We start from the raw sequence: 27,755 nt of genomic DNA on the forward strand, positions 1-27,755 counted from the left end.
GACCTCCAGCATCGACACGGGGCAAAAAGTTCAAGTTTCGGCTTTTTGGTATGTTGTTGCTCGCTCTCTCTCCACATGCACACAAGCTGTCGTACGAAAGTGGGGATGTGGGGGTATCTTGCGTGCCTGTGTCATATGGGAATCATCCAGAACTTCAGACACCTCTACATACTGAAGTATTCCCACTAAATTTAACACCGAATTCCAGAGTTATGATGGTTCAATGAGTTCACGTACACACAAGTGTAAAGGATTGAAGCATATGTACAGCAGATTGCATACCGTCCCATGTCATTTCAGTTATCGGGCTTGCTTCAGTGTTAGATAAGCTTCTTTGTCAAGCTACAAGCTATTCATAATTGAATGTAGTTAAATTACAGTTAAACTGGTCATGTGAAAAATGACATGCAAGCCAGAGCTCGACAGCGAGTCTTACATCAAAACAATTATGTCGCAGAAAAACAATAAGGATTTCAAATAGAAATCTACAGTTAATACAACTGATAAAACTAAAAAAAGTTAGTCATTTAGTGATTAATTTGTGTAAAATAAATGTTTGACACAAAGAAAAAAATATTCTATTCTAAATCATGTACTTCAATTTATATTATATAAAATTTTGTATCTCCAAATGTATCATGTAAATTATACTATAATATTTTTATATCTAAAAAACACTTTTCGCGTGTTTATAAGTTAAAGTTGCACAAGCGATAAAAAGACGTGACGTGTTTCGGTTTATATTTATATTCGCTGCGATATTAATAACCGTGATTATTGACATTGCGTTTAAACTACGCATACAATAACATTGTGAATAATTTAGTGTCAGTATTTGGTTGACCCTTCAGCATGACTGTCGCCCAAAGTAAAAAACGAAGCAAATTAAAGATGCTAGAATTGTGGTTTTACAACAGATAGCGTGATATTGTTAATCATTACCGTGAAACTATTGTTAAATCAGACCACGCTACACTTCCACATACCGCTAGTTTGCTCTGTACAAACAAACTCTTGTAGCGTTCTGCTTTAAGTAAGTTGCCTTAGTTTCTAAAAAAAATGTATGTTTATGTTTTTTAATCTGTAAGTTTCAGCGACGTTCTGTGGTTTTGAACCGAACAAGATGGCAGTGCGTGTTATGGAGTGTGTTTGTACCCGCTGGTGGCCAGGCCTTGATGTATCCAGTACAGTGCACAACGGAGTACTGCGCCTCGCCCTCTTTAGACGGTCCCAGTCCGTTCCTGCAGGCCAAAGACAAAAAACAAAGAGAATGAAGCAAAAGAAACCTGTCTGGGACTTGTGTTCGGTACTTCAGGGTCTGCTTTAGAAACCCAGCACGAACCCTGACAGAAAAACATTCCCTGTAGTGTCCCTCATCAAACCGAAATACAGCAGCAAAACAACATGACTCCATCGGTCCACATCAAGAGCTACTTTTGCCAACTCGTTTCGATGTTTATGCGAGTAGTAGACATGTTTTGTTTTCAGTTTTAGATTTGGTTGTTGTAGTTAAAAGCTGCTAGAGAAATTTCCTTCAAAGTACATGTTTTTTTTACTTCAACTCTATTAAGCAACATCCACCTCAATCAAAGACGATAATGGAATGGCTGTGGGGTCAAAACAGGTCCAACATCTGACACCTGCTAAATTTTGCAGAAAATAAACACATTAACCCGGTCACGTTTGATCGCCAATAGTCCTGTGCCAAATAAAGCTGTAACGTGAACATTGCTTTGGTTCAAACTTAGTCTCTTGTGTGCTCAGAAATGGCGTGCAAATAGCGACAACTTGATCAAATAATTTGCGAAAGATCTTAATACCATATATACCATCAAAATTACATGTGACCCGTGTGCCATCCATCAATTAGACATCTGAGACATACACATTTCTGCATTCCAGAGCTGTCACACATCACATCAAGCTTTGGACAAAGAACATGCCTTGCGGGAGGGCAGGGGGTTAAACGCGAGGGGTCAAATGTCAAATTACATTGCCGTAACATTCCTAAGAACATCTTCTAGGAATTTAGTTTACTGGGAGATTCGGACATTTGATTTATACTGTAGTTTGTTTTTGAGACTCACACACGCAATAGGTCCTTACATTCTTAAGAACTACTTTCAGACCTTTGTTGTGGCTGACATGAGATTCCATACGTGTTCCTGGATCAGATTTTTGATTGATTTCGGTGACAGGAAGGTATTTATTATGCTTGCCATTAAATGATGTAGAGCACTTTTTTAGACATCGGTCGGTTTTGATGTTGTGCCAAACAATAAAAGCTGCGTCTATTCATAATACCACGGACATTTTCTCTAACTTTGATGTTAATATTTTCTTGGGTACCTATTAACTGGTCCTGTTTTTAAAGATCGGGCAATACGTGCGGTCTCTGCCCATATCATATTAATCTTGAGGACCTATAGAGTAGTATTGCATACGTCATATCTACAAAAAGAATTTAGTTTGATCAAACTTATAAAAGAGAGATACAGCTGTACGATTATTTCCAGAAAAAGACGAGCTGCTGGAGGCGGGCAGTGGGACGGAACTACGGCACGAGCACACAACACATCATCGGATGAATCCCTTTGTGTTTTATACATTATGCCCGTACGCGCCAATTGCCAACAAAACACAGCCGTATGACTTAGTTTGACTTACTGCGTAAACGTACCAGTACATGCGCCGTGGGAAAGTCGGTCAAAATGTGTACCTGACAGACCATGAATTTGTGTTTTATAAAAGCAGATGTGAATCCCAGTCAAAGAGGAGCAAACGTTCCTGGATCCTTACAACTAATAACGGAAGAATGGAGACGGCTGGTTGATGTTGTATCGCAGGTCTCCACCGAGCTGCAGCATCCATCACAACTTTCCAAATACATACCAACTAATAACCGTCTGTTTTTATGTCTATTCAATCAAAATAATTTCATTGTTCATTCTCTCCTTTGCTTACTTAAGCTCTAATCCTCCTAGTAACATGATCTGGTAAACTAGGCTATCAGAACTGTTTAGCGTGTTGAGAAAATGTTAAATGTGCTTTGTATAAATTGTAATTTCTAATATGGAAAATGATTGTGGTTTAGAAACATGTGACAATGAAACGTGGATGAACGTGAGAATCTATAGTAGGACGTGCTTCGATAAATCAAAATACTGTGAGAAAGAACTCAATCCGGTTGATTTCTGGGCGCGCCTGAAAACACAATTGCACGAAACGCCCGTCTTGGCTAGTATTCACGTAAACAGAGGGTTCAATCGTAGTCGGAATGTAAATATTGGAGAAACGTTAAATATGTATCAAAACTGCTCTTTCTGTAAAGGATCTGCTCTTGATTGAACATTTCTTCGACTTACATAGCGGCGGAAATTATTTCAATACAGACCAACGTATGTTCCACACACACAGCGAGGAACGCATAGTCGATTTATTACGTCAGTTTACTTTTCAATTTCTAAACGTTTGCTCGAATACATGATCCTGCTAGTTGGCCCTGAAAAACGTCATTCGAAGAATAAAAACCACATTGGTGTATGGTTTAGAAAGGCTAACATTTGAAACGGTTGCTAAAGCTTGCAAGACATCTGATATGTTTCTCCCTTCCACTGACCCACAGAGACACATACACAAACAAGTCGGACTGGAACAGCCCTTCTGGAAACAGTAAACGCCGTAGTGTTGTGTCCCACTAAACCCACATCATTTCCCTTTTCAAATAAAACGTCAAAACAACCTTATAGTCGCGGTCTCAGATTAAACGCAGGGGGAGGGATTCGGGCTATTTAAACACGAGACAACTACTAAGAAAATGTCCCTGATGGCACACATACATCTCAGAGAGGTCTATATGATGTATGCATTTACATATATTTGGGATTGCTTGCTCATCCGCAATATGTCTCGAAGATGTTTCCTGTCAGATGTCATATTGATGTCTGCAAGATGTTTATCATTTAGAATTTACGTTAAACTAAGACGTTCTCCGGGCATCTTACCTTACCTGTGCTGGCTGAGGTTATTGTTCCGGTTCCCACCAAGAACTCGAACTATAAATATAACAATAACGATAAAAATACTATCGTCAACACCAACGGGCGATAACGTTATATTAATTCTAAGCTTGCACGCTTAAGTTTCACATTTTTTGTCACTTGTTATGTTTTTCGACGTGAGGAATAATGTCTCCGGGTCCCACGATTGTTTATGAACACCTTTTATTCATATTGCACATTTAAGCAAAACTTTCATAAACTCCCCGTGCACACTACAGTGTCCATGCTGACAGATTCTCTGACATCAATATTTAGATAATCCATTGTGTTTTTTCTGTAGTTTTCCAGTGTATATCGGCATTTTTTGCCGTTTGCCTTGGGCATCTGATAGACGGTTTGAAAGCAGTGGTGCGTGATGTCAGACTTCGTAAAAAGCGGATAGTAAAAAGAATGAGAGTTTATACCTGTATCTCTTCCTCATACTGGATAACCGATTCAGTGAGATGTGATCCAACGGTGCGTTGCCGCATCTGAAAAGACACAAACACAATCCCATTCATATAAAGTTTGTCAACATAAAACGGCTACAAAGCCAATCGACTGATTCATACAGACTCAGTCTTTGACAGGAGTGGTTTAACGGCAAACTACATTAGAAGTTCTGCTAAAACATAATCATTAAAAAAGTGCGGCGTAATCGGCCAATGATTCAGCGACATAAGGATTTAAAGTCCAAGATAAAGTTACACGTCATTTTGTATTTCAAAGAGAGATGGCAACAGACTTACTGTATGTAGTTTTAACTTTCATCGTAGACGAAAACGAACATTTATTTTCACTAATGCTCTCAAGATACTCTCAAGTAAAATGGCCTTTGGTTATAAGTTTTTTTTTAATAATTGGAAAATGGTAATGTCCTCTGTATCAAGACAATACGCAAAAGCCATACGTCTTCATATCCATCATGAAAATCAAATATGGTTATTATGTGAAACCCAACATATGGCAGACATCCGACAGCCCAATCCATCAAATTGAAAGACAATCATTCTCTGTGCAACCACTCAATATTAGCACTATAATATTTTATAATGGCAATATAGATTCATACAGCATGCATATAACCGGTGCTCTACAGTAAAGACAAAATGTGTGACCCGAGACCCCTGACATCACTGTGACGGGCCAAAGATCTGTTCTAACTTGAGCTTCCTAAATCACTTCCATTCGACCTGGCAGGACAAAGCTGTACGTCCCCAAGGTCTCTGTCAAAGCGCTTTTATCACTCACCATGAATGCAAGTTATGTAAATCAATTGTGTGTATTGGTTCAGCATGAGAAAGCAAGCGTGCACTTGTTTATCTCAACCACCCTTAAAAAAGACTCAGGTTTATTTACATGTGCTATTAGTATACTTCTTTCAAAGTAAAAATAAGAAAGTATACGTTTAGTGTACGTTTCAGAAATATACTAAACTTAAACGGACTTACGCTGACAGAGATGTGTTAGTACAGTACATTTGGTCAATACTTGTATACTTTTTATTATTAAGTTTTGCATACTTCTATTTTATATTCATAGTGAACTTTGGTGGAATGGGTAACATTAAATAAAAGATATGTATACCCCGAAGCTGATCTTCTTTATATACAGTGAACATACAAATTTAGTTCAAGTATGCTAAAAAGTATATTTCAAGTATTAATATTAACACAATGTATATATAAATAGTAACCTATAAGTTTGATGTTAAGTTCATTTACAAGTATAATTGCAGTATAAAAACGACTAAACTTGAAACGATTACGTATACTATTGAAAGTAGTTCAGTTTCTTAACAACCTAGTACACTGCTAGCACCTTGATATTAAAATACTTATAACATATCATTAAAATATACTTAAACGTTACCCAAGTAAACTTAATAAATTGAAGTTGTAGCATGCTTAGTTTTTAAGGGTACACATCGTGACACTAAACTAAGTTTAATGTAAAGTATTACATAAGCACAACTCTTGTTGTTTTGAGTGTTTATACACACACGTACAGTCTAACAGATGCGGTCATCCACCAACATATTGTTTCCATTTTAAGAAAGTGCCCCAAATAGAAACCCTTAAACATAAACACATTCTTAGCTGATGTTGCTCATGTTTTACGTGCCTGATCGAGCGCATTGACATACGGAGCCAAATGATGCATTACTCTTGAATCACAACCAGCACGGACATTTGGGATTTCTGCTTTTTCTCTTATTAAATATAGAATGATTTCAAAAGGACACAATGAGTGGAAACACTCTTCGACATGGAAAAGGAATTTCGTTCCGCATTTCGAACATTTTCGAAGAAACGGCAACCGAAACAATTTGAGTTTTTAAGGAACAACAAGTTAACCCGCGTTTACGTCATGACTCCCAAATGCATTATGTATTTTGTTGTCTGAGATGTTGACACAGAGAATAAACTGGGATGATGGTACAATGATGTCGTTGTGTATGGAAAATGGAACGAACGGCCTTTAGTTACGCGGGTCCGGGTTTTTGGGGGAGTCACACATAGGAAGTTGCGAAGCAATTTACAAGAATACTTATGAATCCATCATTGTAATTCTACAACCCTTGTGTTTGCGTGGAGACCTGCAGAACGCAAAAGAAGAATGAAACGCCCATCTCTCAAAATATCTTCTTTTGTGTTCCACTGAAGAAAGAGTCGCAGGTTTTAACAGACATCAGGGTGAATAAACGATGTTTTGATTATTTGCGCAAACTCTCCCTATGATGAAGTCCGTAAACCGTACCTCATTCTGCAGATGAAGGAACGTCTGGAGCCCATACACATTCTCATAGAGGACTGCTGTCCTTCCTTCTTCACCGTCCCCGTCTTCAGGTCCAAAATACGTCCTGATGAAACACAAACGCACAAAACACAGTGCCACTGTTATTCTGCATCTCATAACAGACTAAATGTGGCCACAAACATGCACGGATGCACAGTAAAGATTAAAACAATCTCTTATTCAGCGATGGCATCTGTTTCATTAAGAAACGAAAAACTGGTTGAATCATGCCAGTTTTAAAAGAGCTTCCAGTGCAACAAAATTGAGAACAGCCCATGAATGTTTTTGACATAACGCAACAAACAAAACAACAGTTATTCTTGGAACGCGGATACCTATAGGACAACACGATTATCCAAGCCTGAAGTTATTTCCATAAACAAATTAGCTGATGTGCCTTTCAGGGGAGAATGCGAAAGAACGGTCTGGTGACAGCTGCTTCAGCCCTCGGGAACAGATGTAATTGTCGAGAAGTCTTTTTCTGCTCTGAAGGACAGACGCCAAGATCTCTGCGAGCGTTTAAATGCTATTAATACTTCTCACGAAGACAGACAACAACATGACCACTAGAAGTTCAAGAACAACAAGAAAGGGGCACTCGGCACTCGCTCAACAAACAATTGACTAGTAAACAACGTTGTGCGGGTGAGCCAGGCCAGACTATATTAAAGAAAAACAAAAGCCAAATCACAAAGCAATAAGTGAGTCGTCTAGCGAGTTGAATGGAAAATGAGGGGGAAATGAATTTTCTTTACAGAGAAATCCAACAGCAGTTTAGTACTGTTGAATTTTGGAGATTAGACAGGAATTTTTCCAAACTCCCCAACAATCCTGTCCAACATCACAGCGGCTGACCTCTTCGCCTTTCCAACACTGAACTTTCTTTGACTTCCTGATTTGAACAACTTGTAGTAGTCGGATGGAGATTTGATGTGTCTTTGAGAGGATTTAATACGTCGTGAAATCGCGCTTGGCACTGAAGGTTCAAGATAACGCAGGAATGTTAAGAAACCTCGTACACAAGATGTGTTTTAAGGTGTGATAATCCCGGTTTGTTGTAAGTGGAACCAGACTCTCTGAGACCAACACACAACCACACTGAGGCAATATATTCCATCTTTATTTAAATGACCTCATATAAAATATTATATTGGACGTTTGGCCCCAATTTTGGGGAACCTGGTTGGGAAAGCGTAACCAGTTTTACCGTAAGCCCCTTTGATCGCACCTCAATCAATCGCCTTTGTTTGGACTGGCGCCAGTTGTGTGTTTTGGAGTTTTGGTATTTTGAAGAGCTGCGTGGGCTTGGATGACCGATACTCAGCCCCGTGCACGGCTCAGCAGGTGGGGTTTGCTTTGGAGCGGGTCTGAGCCCTGTGTGGTACAGCAGGAAAGAGATGAAGTGGGTAAAGGGACATAAAAACGAGCGAGCATCTTTAACGCGAGGAGCTCCTCCCGTTTCAACTTCATGACCACCTGAAAGGGTATCGGAGGACAGCGCTCCTGGAAACGAGAAACGATCGCCAGTCCTGCCAGATCGGTCTCGGAACCTCCAAGCAAAACCCTAAATCTGTCGAGAAGAAAAAGGCACCCTACAAATAAGAGTGGAATCTGGGCAACGGCTCTTTTCACTGGCATCACGGAATCACAGAGGGCATTCCTACAACGTCACGGCCCAACTCAGACACCACTTCTCATCTGCGAACAAGTATATCGGCATTGTTTTATTCCCATGCCACCAATGACAGCCAAACTAAATATTGATGCGACAGTCCCTTTCCACAAACAAATAACGCTGCCAGAAAAAATTATAGCTGGACTTCAAGGCTGAATCCAAATGAAAAGTGAATTATGAATGGAAAAATAAGGCAAAATAAATCTGTTTTATCAAGTTTACAAACTGGTTGGCATTTGTATTGTCGCTCGATGGAAGATATTTGGTTTAGTCTATACAATAATCACACTGGCAAAGTTCAATTAAGTCAATATTGAAAAGGACAACATAAAAAACAAAAAATAAGAATTGTCATTTTTTATTTCACTGGGACTTTAACAATTTTGAATATTTCAATATATTTTTTTATCATTGCGAATAAATAAACATGTTTCATTTTTAATAAAAAAACTGTTTTACTATTACATAATCCATGTTATGCTAAAGTCACACATGTCTTTACGATAGCCATCACTACTCTCATGTTTGTTTAATCTTAACTCAAAGCTGTAAGCATTTTCGTTCAGCCCTTTATCGAAACGGTTCAGGAAACAAGGTGCATTCAATTATTTACAGTATTTTTAAGTGTGCACGATAACAAAGTCATAAGTGTTCATTATCGCAATGTATTGTATACCGTGCATGTCTTTCCAAGACCTTGGTGTTGCCAGCGCATTGATCTACCAGTTGAGCGGGAAAAGTTTTTGCAATGAGCAAACAGGTCCAAATATTCTTATCACCGCCTCAGCTTTCTGGTATATTCACACCCGCCGCCTCTCCATTAGTCAATGGTTTTTATTTGATGTTACAGCTCATAGCTCATAAGACTCGCAAACAGGTTACGCACTCCGGCTACGGGCAACCGAAACTAATTTGCGCGTTTTTCACGTGTCGTAATGTTCCCCGTTTTAGGGCGCTTGAATAATTGATGAGAAAATGTTTCATTTCGCAGCCGTGAAGATGAAGTGCGTTGCGAAAAGTCTGATTGTTTTGAGTCGGTGACTCATTGCATTATGCGGATAACTAATGTTATGTCAACGTGTCTCTCAGCGGCCAAAGAAATGCCTCCCATGCGCTATTCATTATGCTTTAAAACACAACATATAATCAATTGCGTGTTCCAAAGAAAAAGTGCTTTTTTATTACATTACTTTAAAACCAATTTTAAGTTTAGACCTGTAATGCATTGAAACACACGAACAACGCCTGATGTGCCGATTTATCATGGATTGGAAATGCACTTTAACTGTAAATACAATTATGCACACAATACACTGCTTACGCATGATGTAAGCTGCCCGTTTTCTGCGATGTGGACATTGTAATGACACGGTCACCTCAAACGTATTCACGTTTAGAGAAATGAAATAAATTCACAATAAGTGCGTAAAACAGAAAAAGGCTCCCATTTGATTTCATGTTAAGTCCGGCGTCAAATACAGTGTTTTGAGTACATGAATTTGTAAATGGAACGCGGCGATATTAATATGTAGTGATCTCACAGACAGACAGGCCGAATCCCTCTTAATCAATTACGTATGCAGAGCCAACCCGGGAACATTCCAGCACATTAGTCCTGAGGAGAGTTTGAGACATGGAAACCTTCTCCCTCGGCAGTTTCATTTGATCGCTCCGTCACCGAAACTCACGAGGTTATTAAAACCTCAAATATTTCATCTGGACCTTTGGTGGAGACGGAATCTTTTCTGGGGATGCACTTTCCGCGTCTCTTTTGCGAACTCGGTGTCTGCAAATGTGTTTTCATTAGAAATGAAACAAATCAGTTAAAAGCGTTTCGGTATAAAGGCTCTGGTTTTAATGACGGGGTGCTTTTGAGCTGCCATGGACTCCACATGTCTGTGCAAATCCTGATGATTGATGTTTTCCAGTCACGATTTGAGAACGTTCCAAAGAACATCTTGTGCGCTTGAATGGAGACAATGGAATCTGACCTTTTGTACAAACATGCCCCGATGTCACGAATCGGCTAACATTTCAACACTGGACCTAGAAATCTTGCACATCTAAAATATAACTTCCACATTTTGTGTCGGTTAGAAAATGGTCATAATCTCTCCTTTTATTTGCGGCTTTACATCCAACAATCACAGATTTTCTGTATTCATTTTTATCCAATATAAAAAGATCAATGTGCTTCCCAGGTCAGCCAAACCCAATACAAATCTGACTCTCAAAACAAAACTCTCCATTACTGTGTGGTGATATTCCAGTCTTTGACCTCGTGTCTTACATTATAATGTGACGGCTACGACCGCTCCTCTCATAATAGCCATCATCTCTGTTGTTGGTATAATGAAGTGTGACAGGTCCCTGCCTGCGCCGTGGCCGGGTGTGAAGATGTTTTATGATGTGGGTGGATGTCCTCATGCGCTCGAATGAAAGTTTTAATAAAGGCGAATGCCAACGGAGTGACAAAGGGCTGTCCGAGACCACGCTGGCTCTCCTCTCGGCGGACGCTATAATTGAATTTTACAGTCAACGCGCAGCTTAACGGACAGGCGTTATCGTATACCCACAGAAATAACACCGATCATTTCCTTTCTGGTTGGGTTAAAAACACGTACGGACACGAATGAGCAAATAAATGTATACATAATTCAAATATATGCAAATCAATGGAAATTTTTTATCATTATACAAAAAAATGCACTGGCTATGTATGCAGATTTTTGGTATGCATGAAACACCACATTGCTTTCCTACGGTAAATACTGTATCCCACAATGCATTGCGCTTCAATTGTTCTCATGTATTTTGACTTCTTATTTGGAAGAACTGCAAAATTCGAACGTATAAAATTGAAATAATTTTACCATGTGGTAAACGAGGTCACGCGACACCCTTTGCGTTCCATTAATAAAACAATTCGTCAAGTCAACAAGAACTGAACGACATTTTATATTCATAACCAGACATTCTTGAATAAAACAGGCTATTCGATGGCAAACTACTTATTCATTCGAGCACAAATAGTAGGTGTTAAGCAGGTGGATGGACGGGACGGGTTAGAAAACTATTAAGAAGGATTCGTGACATCAGCCGAGGTGAAATGGGACGTTACATATTGATAAAAGTATTTTAGATTTCGTTAAAACTATGTTAACTACCGAAATGATGTTAACATCGACTACAGAACTTAACTTTTGTTACTGTGAACTTGAACCGAAATCAAAACTAACGTGTGTAAATGTTGAATAGGCCATGCAAATAAACGCACGAGTATCTAATGGATTGTGTGTTTCCAAATAAGGAAAGGAAGCTGAGATTGAAAGATCCCCAGGTGGGATTGTTTTTCTTTTACAAACCCCTGTGGTTCAGTCAAAACAGAGAAAGAGAGGAGAGATCGTATCAGGAGTGTGTGTCTGGCGCCCTCTGCTGAACAAACACAGAAAATGAAGTGTTTTCTATAGGGACCTTCATCCTTTCTGTACATTGACCAAATAAGCAGGTCTTTGTATTGAATGTTGGATGAATGGCGTGTTGTCCTGTCCGCAACAATGTAGAAAGAGCGTCTACTTAGACAGCCTGCACTGAGATTCATTGAAAATAATGAAGATGATCAGTGGATGTATGTTTGATCATGTCGGGCACCTAAGGCGGCACAAAACCTTAAAAGGCAGCATCCTTATACTGCGATTTCGGACACAGGACAACGTTAGTTTTGGACAAAAGCACTCCGCTCCTTGTCAAAACATGTTCAAGCTCTTCAACGTGTCCCGCAAAGCTGAACTCTTTGGTAAACAGCCAAAGTATAATCTCTGGCAAAAACAAATCCGCCGCATGCCGACACCGTACCTCACTGGAACTGGAAAGTGTGGTGTGTTAATGGTAAACCAAACAACGTCCCAAGACACCAGAACATTTCTGTCAGAGCATCTGTCGATGATCAGAAACCCAAATAAGATGATGACAATGACCTTAATTGCAAGCAGAGCGGATAAAGCAATACGGCGTGGCCGACCGCGGGCCAAGTCAAAGTTCTGACCTGCGTGTGATTGATCTGTTGTGAAGTCTTTGCAACGGCCGTTCAAACAAGACATGCAGAGATCTACGTGAACTGAAACCATTTGTGTGGAGCATCTGGATGATTTCATTCAGATTATGGCCAATAAACCGTCTCTCTGTTTATTCAAGTTCACATTCCTTTTGGATTTGTTTTATTCTGTCTTTCCATATTTGTTCGGGAGCACCATGATGCTGTAAATTGCCATGTTTGCTGTTGACACCATCTGTCTTTGATTTATCACGAAGATGAATTCATAATTAAAGAAACACATGTGGGTTCATCTTAAAGGAACATTTCACCCGAAAATAAGATTTCAGTCATCAGTTGTCACTCCAAACCTGTATGCTGGTAGTGTTATCTCTGTGTCTCTCTGTAATTCCAGCATCGACACGTGCCTTGTTTACGAAGGAATCCACGGTGAAATGAACCCCCGTGAGCTGGAACGTACTTAAATCCTTATATCAGCTCCTTATATCAGAATCCGAAGGAAGCGACTGTGTTCTTCCACAGCCAGGCGCTGCACAATGTTGCATGTTTGTTGCTTGGTCGCTCTAAATGAAAAATAACCCTTTTGCACTAAAGTGACAGGGTTGCCAGATCTTCACAGACAAAAAAGGCAAATCAAGACATGACGAAAGCAAACCTTGCTAATTGTTTGTATGTTTTTTAAGAACACAAAATCTCAAAACACTATGTCAAGATTTTAGTTACCAGCTGACACTATAGTAATGAATTTCCAGGAATTTAAGCCCATAACACATTGGTTTGTCACACTGTCAAGTCCCTTCCCAACCATTCCCATCTTCTCTTACCTGTCATGGAATTCTCGGAGGTGCTGAGCTGTTCCCTCAGTTTGTCCACATCATCCGGATGAACCTGCTCAAAGAGTGTGCTGCCGAACCACTCGGCCTGCGGATGGTTCAGTACGGGAGTCACCGAGTCGGACACGTAGATGACACGGCCCGTCTCAGCAGCCACCACGAACAGAAAACCGTCAGCCGCCTCCAGAATCAGATGCTTCAGTTCCTGTCACAGTAAAACAAATCATGACGCATTTACCCTGAACACCGAACCCTTGACTTCGCTGTTGTTCCATCGGATCGTCACGGTTCCGAACCTGTTCAGTAAGAAAGGACGGTTTGTAGGCTCCATCGGTCGAGGTGTTCCCCGTTCCCCTCATGGACTTCATGTGTGAGACTGCCATACGCAGGATTGTCAGCTTGTCTGGTTTCCGTGCCAACGCGCTGCAGGTGGGCACCATATCCGACAGCTCTGTGATGTACTGAGTCATCTTATTGCGCCGGCGCCGCTCGATCTCGCTGTGGTTCTCTCTGCATGTACAGAGGGACAATGTGTCTCTTATTAGCACAATAACAGACGCACGGCACTTCTACAACTGGAATCACACATTACCGTTAGGGATTCGGTTAACAACGGTACGTCGAGAGCATAATTCAACAAAAAGAAAAGTAACATTACTAGTCCTCAGCATCTGCAGTACAACATATCAATGGCTGCCGGGTGGTTACAACACAGTGTGAAGATCTGAACACTAACACAACATTTTTTTGTCAAAAAGCCAGATTTGAGATATTATGTAAACAACAAAAAAGATAAACACTAAAATTGCACCACGAGGCATTTAGACATACCACTGTATATTATGTAAATAATATTAAATCAATCAACAATGTTGACAAGAAAATGACTTTTAGCTGAATTTATTAGATTGTTTTGCTCGCAAATAATGTTTTTGGATTTTTATTACAGATTTTCTTCTAATAAACAAAATCGATTTTATTATTATTTAAGGTATTAGTTATTTATTCATTATTAGTAGTAGTAGTTTGGATTTACTGTTTGCAATATGTTTCAGTGTTTACTTAACATTTTTTATTGATTTCATTTAATTAGCAAACAAGTATTTTACTATTATTCATATTATTATTATTTATGAATTATTTGTTATATATTATCTGTTTACTAGAATAAATGACTTATTTAACATTTATTCATTGTTTATTTCATATTTTAAATCAATTTAATTAGCAAAAATGTAATGTCTTCAAAGGCACATTACATTTTCTGAAAGTTGATATAGACAACCGTCAGGAGTGTAAAGTTTTTGTTCTCGTGAGACTAATTGTTTGCCCTTTTTCTCTTATTTCCCACATACATTAGCTATAAAAACACTAATAAACAGAGAATCTAATAAGTATGTTTGCTAGTGTATAACAAAAACCTCAACCACACTTTAAACGCGGTGATCATTGGATCATTTCAATCATTTGTGATTCCGATGAGACTTTATAAACAGAACGCAGTCAGATCATTTAAGAGAAAAAGAGAAGCGATAAATCATTGAAGGTCAGGCGACTGCATTAGTCTGTGGAGAGAAATGGCTTAAAGCGACGAGAGCGCCAGTCGACGATAATGAAATAGCCGTTTAAGACTACATCTAGAGAGTCGTGCGATGCCAAGGTGAGCGAATGAGGTCACTTCCTGTGGGTGCCAGGTGGCGAACTGCCTAGCCTGATTTCTAGCTATCCTGAAGGAACGTCCGCGAGACAGCCCTACCTGGCGTAACGTTCCTTATCACCTGGAATTTGATCATCGTCATACCTGATGAAAGAGAGAGAACGCAACAATGAGATAAATGAGCCTGAAAGTGAACGTCAGATGCACTTTTACTAGAAATATCAGTCTAGATATTTTACACTTTATATGAATATTTGTTGTATGGCTTATTTGTGTGTTGAAATGTTCAGATAATCATGACTGGATGATGACGAGACAAAAAGACAAATGAAACAGTTTAAGGTGTCTGTATCCCAAAACATAAACTCACTTTCATTTATTTTTACGCATTTTTCAAACGGAGTTTCTGTCCTGCATGCTATTTGCCGGCTATAAAGCAACTTCTGCATTGCATATAATAGATCGTATGTGTGGCTTGCCTTAAAGGGACAGTACACCCAAAAATAATAAATCTGTTATTATTCGCTCAACTTTATTCCAAACCGTGAGGCTCTTACAGAGCTTTTTTTCCCTGTCACAGGTTTGGAGATGTACTAAACAGCTCATGTTTGGTTTAAAGGGACAGAAGATGCCAGAGCGTCTCTTCCATCTCCAGTAGAGGGCAGTATGTCCATTTTAACTCTAGATCTAACAGTAAGGCTCTTTACCATCGGCGCAGTGTAACTATGGATACGGCTCCTTAAAAAAGAAAATGAACTGAAAGAAACCAAAAGTCCAAGACACAAAACATGAGATGATTTGAAATGGTACGAACTCGGTTGCACTGCTGAAAGACATAAAACAATAAAAAAGCAATAAAACAAGAGAAAATACAAAGAAAGGACATGACGTGTGCTCCAATGTGATTGTTGAAAACACGTCGAAGGAATACCTTGAAAATTTGCTGGGTCCCTCTCCGTCCTCGTCGTCAAAATCCATCCTAGATAGACAAATCATATAAAAAGTCACATAATTGTTTCGCATTATTTTTTACGTTTGTACTGACGTTTGATATCATGTAAATAAAATAAAAAAATATGAACAAACTATTAAAACGACATTAATAGCCGTGAGCCAATCAGACCGAGCAAAGCATCGAAAACACATAAACAGAATCCAGAAAGAAACCATGAGCCAATATAACACGTTTATTATATTCACATGAATTTAAATGTCATCGGCTCTACTGAAACGCCTGAAGAACGCCTCATGTGATGAGAGGAGAGGACCCATCTCAGAGAACACTTTCTAATGTCATTGTGTGGGAAGATCAAGTGTCTTTCCGTGGAAACTCAACTTTTAATGTTAAATGTGAAGTGGGCACAAAAGCAGCACTTCAGAGGAACAAAACTAAAGCGAAAGACACAATACATGGTCTATTTCCACAGCAGCGCGAGACCAACATAAATCTCTTTTCCACAACATGCGTTCAGTAAGAATCCAGTCGGCTAAAATAATTGGAATCATATTCAGCTTGGTAACATCTGGGACTCCATACATATAAAATGGATGACGAGAGATGTTCCCGTCGCCGACATAAGCTTCATTACCTCTCGGGTCGATCTTGGAGGGAAAATGATGCGTCGCAGGACCTTTATTAAACTTTAAAGATTACGGATATTGCAACCCATTTTACTTTCATGATCGTATTTACAAGTGAAACGGGAGGAAGTAGAAAAATAGTATCTTGAAATCCAATGGATTGTGAAATATGGGTGTTTCAGATGACAGAAGCAGTCAGGAGCTGGACACCAGGAATAACAGATTTCAGCCATTTCATTCATTCATTAGAAACATCTAATCTAGTGTGAATATTTTTATTATATATCAATTATTCAGTGTCATTAAATACTGGACACGGGAACAGAGGAGTCATGATCTACTATTTCTCACCCCGCTGATCTCCGCTTGCCACCTCGTCCTGGCATGCTGCCCGCCATCCTGACTTGACCCGCTCCCACCACAGCGCCTGGCATGGCTACCGGCCCGGGCAGATCCGTGCCCATTTCTGAAAGCAAAATAGAATTGTTACAATCATTCACAAACATTTTCACATGCGATTTGTGTATGCAACAGTTGTGTGCCGCCAATGCTATTGTATCCACAATGTATGTTGTGACTGAAACAAATCATAATTTCAATATCACGCCCCCGGTTTACTGATCACTGAAGATAAACCGACACCAAAAACACCGGTTAACCCCATCATTTAATCAAATTAAACATCGGGTATCGATATATCATGCTCAATATCTAGTATTCAATTTAAGAAAATAACTGGGCATGCAGCTAAAGTTTCACGTGTACATTCGTTTCATAAATGCGTCTCTGGATTCAATATTGATCAGCACCGACACAACCATTCTCCAGAAGAGACTTGATACTTAAAGGTGCTATTCCCAGTGGTGCCATTTTTCCACCTTTAGTTAGCGTGTAATGTTGCTGTTAGAGCGTAAACAATATCTGCAAAATGATAACGTTCAAAGTTCAAAGCCAAGCGAGATATTGTCTTTAACAGAATTCGCTTTTCAAGGACTACAGAGAACGGCTGGAATCGGACTACAGCCCTTTACTTCCCGGGTACATGATGTCACTATTCCAAGTTTATGAATAATCTCCGCCCACAGGAATATGCCAAAAAAGGGGCGGGGCCTTCCACAGAGAAGAGGAGGAGCTGCTGGAGTAGTGTTTGCTTATCAGAGATTGTAAACATTTAACTGAATTACGCACTAAACAACTTTTAACAAAGTAGGAAACAATCACGATCTCTAAACAAAGATTGACGTTTGCACTAGCAGACCTCCGTTACACTTCGATTGATCCGCATGTTTTTAACTGAAAGCGTTGGCGCCATTTTTACTGTTTATTGCTAAAAGCCAAAATACACGTTCACTGAGAGGGGGATCGACCAATCACAGCCTGAGAAGAGGAAACTAGCTGATATGGTGTGGGTGGGACACATTGAAGGGACAACATCTGAGCAAAAACATCCTGACATGATCTGTGCTCTGTAGATCTTTCCTCAGCTCCCGTCTCGCAAGCCCTCAGGTCAAACTCATTACTCTCTCTTGAGATCATGAGATAAGATGAGTGACGGATGGAAGTCAGATCGGACGCTGCTGTCGCTCATTTTAAATCACGACTCAACAGCTCATTTCAGCTTCTCTCTCCTGCGACTCATTCCAATGACCTGAGGTCCATTTTCCATTCAGAGACAAAAATATCCACGCGCAACTCGGGACGCACCCCGTCCCTCGGCACCATCCACCCGACGTCCGAGCCAAACATGAATCTCATTTCGTGAAATCCGGCTGAATGAGCACATTTTTCAAAGCATGGGGAAAATCTTCCCGTAACACCACAGCGTCTTTTCAAATCCGAGATGTAATTCCTGGGGAAATGGATTCGCTGGAGGATTGATTCAGATTGATGGCGAACGGGACAACGATTGCGGTTATAAGGGAAAGGTTTTGCAGTAACTGCACATTCAGCAAACTAACCCAAAACCAACTGTAGACAAAGAAACAGAACCCCAAAAATACATATACTGTAAATGCTTTATTGCTCACATCGGTGGTTCTCAAACTGTAGTACGTGCACCACTAGTGGTTCTTGAAGAGACCCCGGAGGTTTGTGACACGACAGAAAACTCGATATATGAATTTACATTTCGTCTTTTAAATACAATTTCAAATGTTTGATACATGATTGATAAATACGGAATACATCTCAGTCTATGTGCAATTTTAAAATAGTTGTATAAATGACTGTTTATTTATCATTGGTGGATGTAACTGCGCATGACGGGCAGCTCAAACACAGAGAAGAGCAGACAGGAGCGTTCTCTCTCTTCAGAAGAGCTGCGAGCACATTGAGTATCTTTTGTATTTCTGCACTTGAACTGCTGTTATTATTGCTGTAAAGTGCTAATTCAACACGCGTCTGCATCTCCTCGATGTTGAATTATGTTTTATTAACAAAGTTCCGGAGGAGCACGTGCAGATAACCCGGTTGGCTTCCTATAATCAATCTCACCAATCATCTTTTAGCCCTGGAGAAACCCCCCACAAATAGACAAGACGCCTTATCCTCATTTACATTTTCGCAGCATCCATCCTCCACCCCAACAGTGTAATTTTACCGCAGTATAATGGGGAACGACCTGAGTCCGGGCACACGGCAGGCCCGGGGCGCTCTCCCCGCACAAGGGGCGGCGCTCCGAGTTCAGAGGGAGCTCGGAGCAGCACGCCAAATAAGCATTAAATCCGTCCCCTGTCTGAAGTTATTATATGTGAGACGGACTCGTGAAATCAATGAAGCGCGTTGCGATTAAGTTTTCACTAACTAGTTTTAGTCTCTGTTTGTTATACAGCTGTTCTCTTGATGTTTAAGAAATCATGTATTTATTTATCTCCTGTGTTAAATATTCTTTCCACACTGTTTGTCTTTAATATAGGTTTGTAGTCTTTAAAGAGCCGGTTTACAGTGCACTGCAGAAAAGTGTTTCGTGTCCACTATTACTGCTGACTTGCTTGAAAAACATGATTTGAAAACAGCTGGTAAATAAAAAAGTGTTTGTATGATAATTAATACATTATTGGAGGACGTAAATACACATATTCACAGCTTTTAATTTTTTTTTTTCTATTAATTTAAGTGTTTATTAATTTGGTTATATATGGCAGTCATAAGGTGGTCAACAAATTTCATAAAAGGTGCTACTTGATTTAAAAGGTTGCTAGTTACATGATTACACGGCTGTTGCGGTATCCGATCTTCGCTACACCGTTATTGCGGCCAAAGGATTTGCTGTAATGATATTATCGTGATATAAAAGCTATTAGTCAACTGTAGCTTTTATTCTGTGTTTTTCTTTTTTGGCCACGGAATCAATACAAGTGGCAGAGAGTCAACGGTTGTAAATCTTAAGAAAACGTTCAATGCCGATTCATTTTCACTTTTACTATATTCTCTATGCAAAGTGCTGCTCTTGGCCTACAAGACCACCGCTGGATTTTAACTCATTAATTCCAATATTAGTATTTTTCTCCCTGGCCAAAAAGACGTTCCCTGGTTAACGTTTATTTGACGTCTGCATTTACATCTGCAATACATAGTCTGCTCATCTGCAATATGTCTCGGAGAAGTCTGAACGTCTGTAATACGTCTGCTAAAGATCTGGAAAACATCTGCTGCGTAAAAGATCTGCTAAACATCTTAGAAAGAGCAGCTTTACATCCAAATCATACACATCTTACAGACATCTTCTAGATGTCTATCTGAGGTCTGACAGCAGACGTCTCCGAGACGTATTGCAGATGAGCAAACTATGTATTGCAGATGTAAATGCAGACGTCAAATAGAGGTAAGCCAGATGTATGTGTGCTATCAGGGACTGAATCTCACATTCATGTTTAGGTTAAAATGGTTTAATTGTCATGCCATGTTGAAATCGTGTTACATCATTGGCAGGTCATCTTGTGTCATATGTGATTGGGACACCCAATGACACATCAGTTCTTCATCTGGTTGAAACATTCCTTTAAATGAAAGCAAAAGGCAGAGCAGGGTGTTTGTGCGACTGGAGGAACATGGAAATGTGCTTATGAAATGAAAAGGCCACTTGGCATATTTCCAGGAAGAAAAAGAGTTTCTCAAGCACCGTTCTGAGAAAACAAACAGTGCTTTTGAGTGGCAGCTGTGTATGACTTAACAAGTCTAAAGGGACAAACTATATCATTAATACAATCAAATCCTTTCTGAAACAAAACATGTATAAACAACCATTGTTACGCAACTGGAGAAAGCATTCACTGCCAAACACTCGGATATTTCACAAGTATCTCTGGAAATTTAATAAAGGGACAGTTCACCCAAAAACTAAATTCTGTAATGTCTTAACTCACCCTCGAGTTCTGCGTAAAATGTTTTGATAAACACAGAGAATGATATTTGGAAAAATGTTTGTAACCAAACCGTTCTTGGACACCATTGACTACCATAGTAGAAAAGAATACTATGTTAGCCGCAGAACTGTTTGCTCTTCTACATTCTTCAAAATATATTTTGTGTTCATCAGACAAAACTAATTATACAGATTTGGAACAACATGAGGGTGAGTAATGAAACGACAGAATTTTGGGTGAAATGTTCCTTTAAGAAGCAAGATTATGTGCAGACACAGAATACATATCATTATTCAATTATTTCCAAATTCAAAACACATCTGGTCAAACCGACCTTGTAATCACATCAGAAGTGAATTACACCAAAAAAAAACTTCACACCCAATAAGATATGTTTATTTTTGCCAAACCCACATGTGGTTATTTGCAATATCTCCTATATTGGTCAAATAAACAAATAATCTCACAGGGGACGATGGACGGGGTTCCGTACAGACTTCAGCTCAATCCAAATATCAGATTCACAGATTTCTACACCCCAAAGGACACAAAGCAAACACAAATCTCTCGTCTACAGGTGACATGTGTAGGACACCATATGTTCTGGAAACACACAATTTGCTCTTAGCAAATCCACAGAAAAAGCTTATCCCTCACCCATCTGAAAAGAAAGGCTTCCTATACAGACGCAAGAGGTCGGCAAACAACCCGAACTGTTGCTAATCAACTGTGTCCATAATCCCCATTGACCAACCGGCCTTCGCTATTTGTCAGAAACACGTTCTTATCACAGGCTAACTTCTGTTGAAGGTACGGGTACAGCTGGCCCACACATTTCTTGAGCGGGCAAAAGAAAACCGCGCTGACTTTAAAACAAAGTGACCTTCAGTTCAACTTCGGTCATGTGACTGCACCCCAGAATGCTCGTTTGGGAGCTCGGCGTGGCGGCCAGGTGCTAATAATGCTCGCATTCTTTATTCAGCTCACTTCATTTGCATTTACAATGAGGTGGCGGGGAAAGAATTGCTCACTGGGGGAAAAAGGTATTAGTTGAAGAAATGGAATCACAGAGAGTCATTTACGGAGGCCCACGGCGAGGTCCATCTGCATAAATGGAACGGCGGAAAGTTTCCGTTCTATGAATCAGTCACTAACCCTGTGTTTGATTTGCCAGACGTACGCAACTTTGTTGGAACCCTTTAGTTTATCGGACGCAGTGTACGGTTGTGTAAAGTTATTATTCCTACAAGCACTTTGTTATTATTGCATTAGGAGCAGTATTTCATGAAAATATCTGCATGAATACCATTCGATATATACATAACATTACTTACAGTGACGGATGGGGATTTTATAACTCTATTCACTTAACAAAATAACAAGATATGAGGGACTGCAATACTGTAAATGTTAAAGCGAGCATTCTGTCATAATTATAAACATTTTGTCTAGAAGGCAGAAGATAATGCTATACTTCTTATTTTTTAACAATCAGATTAAAGAGTCAAATCTCCTCTCCTCTATAGAATACAATATTACATCTTTTTTTATTTACTTCCTTATTCTATACAGTTTTTTTCACCATATGTTTAAGGATTTTATTGCAAACTTTGTAAACACTTAAAATCATAATATCAATCAAACTGCTCCTGATTAAGTAATAATAACTCTAAAATTACAACCAACTAATACACTAAAACACAAATACAGCATTAAACCACATTAAAAATCTTTCCTCATCTGTTTTTGCACATTTTTCATGTATTAACTATAAGCCTAATGATGGCTGATATCACCTAAAAACATGATTCGGCTAATTATAAAAAAAAAACATTTACATTTAGTCATTTAGCCGATGCTTTTATCCAAAGCGACTTACAAAAAGTGCACGGAGCAATAAGCGATATGTCATACAAGAGCAATAGTACAATAGGTGCTAATACAAAGATACTAGTTTCAACAAAAGCCAGACCTGTTGAGGGAAGAGGGATAGTGTACTTTTTTTTGCAAACATGCAAAATAATATTGTATTAGCACCTAATGTACCATTTCTCTTTTATGACATATCGCTTATTGCTCCCCAAACTCTTTGTAAGTCCCTTTGGATAAAAGCGTCTGCTCAATGACTAAATGTAAATATAGATATTCATTATAATAGCAATCATATTTACTGCAATATTCTGTATAACTGTAATGACGACAGCAAAACCATAATATTAAAAAAACTACCACTTCTCTACCCGAGCTTATTCATTACAACAATATAAAAACAGATTGTTTATTGTGTTTCTTTGCATTGTTATTCGCCAAAACAAGTCAAATTCCTTGCGCATGTCAATCTACATGACAAGTCGATTCTGATTTGGAAAAGTTTGGATTTCTGCATTCGCTCACATGGGCTGTTGATCAGAGTTCACAAATAGCTAAACCGCAATTCCGTCAGGACTGAAAAAAGAACACAGATGCCCACCGAACACAGATCGTGACTCCAGCGGCATGACAGCACCTACAGATCCCAATGAAAAACTTCATGGACAGTCTCAACAAGTCTCTAAAAGCTTACAGGAAACCCACCATAACTAGTCTTAAGATGTTTACTACCATGGAAAGGCTGTCTATTTCTACACACGTGTAAAGTATGATAAAAATGACTAATGACAGATCCCCCCCCCCCCATACCCCAATAACTGTAGGAAAACAATACATGATTTTATCATTGTAAAAGTGTAGAAACCAACACACTTTGCACTACAAATAAAACCTCAAAGTTGTGCTCAGGCTACTATAGTCAAACCCTGGCTTATTTTCCCATGTGCATTTGTCTTTAAAGCAGTGAATCAACAGGCACAGGAAGTAAACCTCTCCGTCTAGATTGCACATTTCAAACCTTGGACACCAGCAGCACAGCTCTAAACGCGACGCATCTGATCCATTCATAATGAAAACCAAAGCACGTACTGGCTTGTGGCAAATGTATTCAGCATCTCATTTGCATGAGCGACAATCCAGAACACAAAAAGCCGAACGTGCTACATTTCATTCTGACGTCACCATAAACACGGCGCGATAACCGCACCGTTGCGCACGATTTACCGCAAAATCAGCGATACATTGTTGATACAAATGAGGAGACGAAGATTATAATGACGCTCCGTTGTGTGGGGGAAGGGGGGCGTCCACAGCCTCTACTTTCTTTTGTTAGCACCAAAACACAACATTGCGCACTAACGTCCGTTTTCACACCGCAAGGCTATTGTTTAAAAGCGAAGCGTGCGACGCGTACTCACCCGATGGATTCACGGCGGCGGGTGTTGCCATATTCCCCGGGTGCAAATGCAGAAACGCAGAAATGACGCACAATACGCAGGAAAAAAGAGCCCCGTCCGCGCGCGATCCGCTCCGAGTGGCCGTGACGCGCAAACTCAATTGAGACCCGCGTGTGAAGACGCGAGCGGCGATCGCGCAAAGCTGGACGTCGTTTTGACGCTTTTCTGTCGGTGCTTGTGGCAGAATTGTAGCAAACGCGAGATGTCCGAGAGCTTGCTTGAACACCGCGAGACTTCAGCGGAATGAATGCGCGCAGCAGCTTCAAGTGGGTGCGCGCCGATGTTCAAGTGGATTCGGAAGATGATGTTCTGTTAAAGCCCTGCGAGCTGGATCTTAAAGAAAGGATCACAGAAATGCTAAAGGCTTTAATGTTTATGATGGGAGTTTCCATTGGTTTCAATAGACTAACTGATGTTGGGTTCTTTTGGTGGGATGCTGTCTGCTTCTGCTGGTTGGGATTCTAGTGGAACGAGACCTGAAACACGGGACATAAAGGACATTTTGTGTTTAATGATAGACAGATGATGGTTCATCATTGGGAAAGCATTAGGGTGTCTATGTGTGTCTTAAATGATGATTTTGTGTGTCATTTTTACAAGACCCTTCTTCTGTTATTATCTACTCAAAAACGGTTAGCGTGTAAAAACTTGCAAACATTTAAAGCTATTCGTTTATTTAGATAGTTAGCTAGTTATTATTTTATTTTATATTTTGTTCTGTATGTAGTACATAAACACTCTTGTTTTTCACATAAACTTGTAATGTTAGCTATCATTTAACTTACTGGCCGAATTACCGTCATCCCTTTATAAAGTCATTTCCTTAACCATATTAGTTTTGCACCATCGAATAATCTTATAATTCTCCTAAACTTGTTTATTTTGACACATCAGTGAAGCGTATGACTAATCCAGGACGTCCGTAGAGCTTTTCCTCATTAATCTGTGCCTCGGGAACTCTCTCATTTATTCCAGGAATAGATCTTAATTGGGGTCGATGTCCCACAGAGTCTCCTGGCTTTATATTTCTGTCATACAGTAGCCTACATGATGCGCCATCGGGTTACGGCTCTCCGCGGTCATTTATCATAATGAAGAATCACTTAAACCGAGAGAGAAAGAATGTCTGCTCTGCTTTATAACACACACAATGTCTGGTCTGCCTTTTGCTTTATACATGTTTGTTTCTTACACCGACCACCTCATAAATACTTACCGTCACTTTAAATGTCAGTGCGGCTTTCTGTTCCACTTTTAGCGAACAGTTCACGGTTCTTCAATCCACTTGACTTTCGGACTTTCTGTAGCAATGATGGTTTATGTATGAGACATTGTTTGTTCATGAGAATTTGGCTGAGGTGAGGAGGACTCTATTTACTTGCACACATTTTTAAAAATACGAAACCATTCAAGTAATATTGATGAGTTATGACATAGGGAAAATGGATGTTTGCCAGGTCATTGCCATGTAACCAATGGCGCTTAGATAAGACATAGCAACCCAAAATGAAGAACCTTGACCTAGTGTGAATCAAGTGGTACAAGAAGATCCAGCACAATCACTTCATCACACATGCCCTCCGAGAAAAGACGAAACGACCCATCCATTAACATCAGGAGGATACCAGTCAAAACCCAGGAGCGATGTAGCTCTTGATGTATTCAGTCAAACCCTTATCTACTTCACAGGCAATCCTCTTTTAAAAACAATGAAAATAATCAAACTGAGAGTCAATCCTAATTCTAATCCTGTTTTTCTATAAAATGCTCCATGCAGAATGAAAGCAGTTTATTCACCTTAATACTGATAAACTTAAAGAATGAAAAACCAATTTATGTCATTTCAAGCCTTTTCTGCATACTATTCATCTTGAATTGAGTTGTTCTTAAACATTATTTATGTTCATTCGCATTCAAATACAGCAATGCATTATTTTTGAGTTTCATGCGTTTGAGTTTTAAAAAGCAGATTAATATTAATCTCAATGTCATGTATAGGGGTTGAAATATACAAAACTTTCCTTTAACGAATACATTTGATTTCACTGTAAAGTTGTTTATGATTACTGATCCCTGACAGCACACACACACACGTCTGGCTCACGTCTATTTGACGTATGCACGACATTTACACTACATCGTTTTTCTCATCTGCAATACGCCTCTAGAAGATGTCTGTAAAATGTTCATGATGTAGAATGGACGTAAAACTGCTCTATCTGAGATGTTCAGCAGATGTTTCCGGATCTTTAGCAGACGTCTCGGAGACTTATTGCAGATGAGCAAACTATTGCAGATGCAAATGCAGACGTCAATGGATTGTGCTATCTGAGGTGTTTTCTTGCAACCGTGAATGAATAAACACTATTTCTGATGTCTCTCCAAATCATTCAGAAGAAGAAAGACAGAAATACTCCTGGTTGGTTCTGGAAGATGTGCTATCGAGGCCAGCAGGGGGCGATCCTCCTGTGGATCGGGACAGCGTCCCAAATTGGGTTTTTTAAATGACTTTGGGGATGAGATTAAACTGAGGTCTTGAAAATAGTGTGACCTCAATGTCTTTGCCAAATTTGCCCATTCATTTATATCGAAAAAACGTCCACGTACTCAAGATATTTGGTTTTGGAGGGATTGCGTAGAAATGTTTCAATTCAAGCTTTAGATCCTGAAGCTTCAGACTAGATACGTTTCTATTAGCTGGAGAATCTTCTTTCGTTCTAATACATTAATGTTTTAATACATTAACACTGGAAAGCAATTTTTAGAAAATTGATTTGATGTTTTTAAGCTCTGAATCTGGGTATAGTTTTATTTTCATCCTTATATTGTAGTTCTAACCAAGACATTCCTCTGAACAATGGTGTGACGTTGTTGTGACGCGATGAGATTTGAAAGCTTTGTGAGAGAGAAACCAACACAAGCAGACCCACAAATCATAGCACGTAAACATAGCGTTTTAAAATGTGACTGTGTGATAAAAGAGCCACGTTTCTCCATTTGCGCTCCCGTGAAAAGCAGCAGCATAACGGTTTGCGTGGATATGAGGCTGTAAATAAAGCCAGAACCGTCATTTCTGCTGAGGTGTTCTTCTTTTCCTCCGCACAGGCTTCGTTTGCTCACTGATGTCTTGTTCGTCCTTGTTAGTCGGTCGGAAGCGATGACAGCCGGCAGACCGCGCAGCACCTGCACCCGCACCTGCACCGAGAGCGCACGAGCGCACGCACAGCGCAGGTCTCTGACAGAATCATCCAGAACACCGAGGTGAGGTGAGAGGGTCCTCTTCTATCAGCATCCCCTCCGTACGCGCTGTGCGTCTTCTCGATAACCGTGACAAAGAGTTGTGAGTTGTGCTCGTATACGGTATGAATGATCGGTTGCTGCTCGGTTGTTTTGAGGTTCGCTCTTTCATAACTCGGGAGGTTTCTC

At 39.7% G+C, this 27,755-nt stretch overlaps 1 protein-coding gene across 4 annotated transcripts in view; it reads right to left on the reverse strand.

Moving 5' to 3' along the window:
* arnt2 (aryl-hydrocarbon receptor nuclear translocator 2) overlaps positions 1-24,587 on the reverse strand; it is a 50,011-nt gene extending 25,424 nt beyond the window's left edge. The window contains exons 1-10 of one of the 4 annotated variants that reach the window (XM_079487154.1): positions 24,291-24,563; positions 16,991-17,105; positions 15,990-16,037; positions 15,873-15,884; positions 15,158-15,202; positions 13,698-13,911; positions 13,393-13,606; positions 6,801-6,903; positions 4,466-4,531; positions 1,156-1,241 (exon numbers count right to left, since the gene is read on the reverse strand). In XM_079487154.1, coding sequence (XP_079343280.1) covers positions 1,156-1,241; positions 4,466-4,531; positions 6,801-6,903; positions 13,393-13,606; positions 13,698-13,911; positions 15,158-15,202; positions 15,873-15,884; positions 15,990-16,037; positions 16,991-17,105; positions 24,291-24,321 — 934 coding nt within the window. In that variant the 5' untranslated portion in view covers positions 24,322-24,563. Of the gene's footprint in view, positions 1-1,155; positions 1,242-4,465; positions 4,532-6,800; positions 6,904-13,392; positions 13,607-13,697; positions 13,912-15,157; positions 15,203-15,872; positions 15,885-15,976; positions 16,038-16,990; positions 17,106-24,290 lie in introns of all 4 variants that reach the window. The other 3 variants (XM_079487155.1, XM_079487157.1, XM_079487156.1) reach the window with 3 other exon arrangements.
* Positions 24,588-27,755: the final 3,168 nt, after the last annotated feature.

Source organism: Barbatula barbatula (genome assembly GCF_947034865.1).
Source record: "Barbatula barbatula genome assembly, chromosome: 1".
Lineage (NCBI taxonomy): Eukaryota > Metazoa > Chordata > Actinopteri > Cypriniformes > Nemacheilidae > Barbatula > Barbatula barbatula.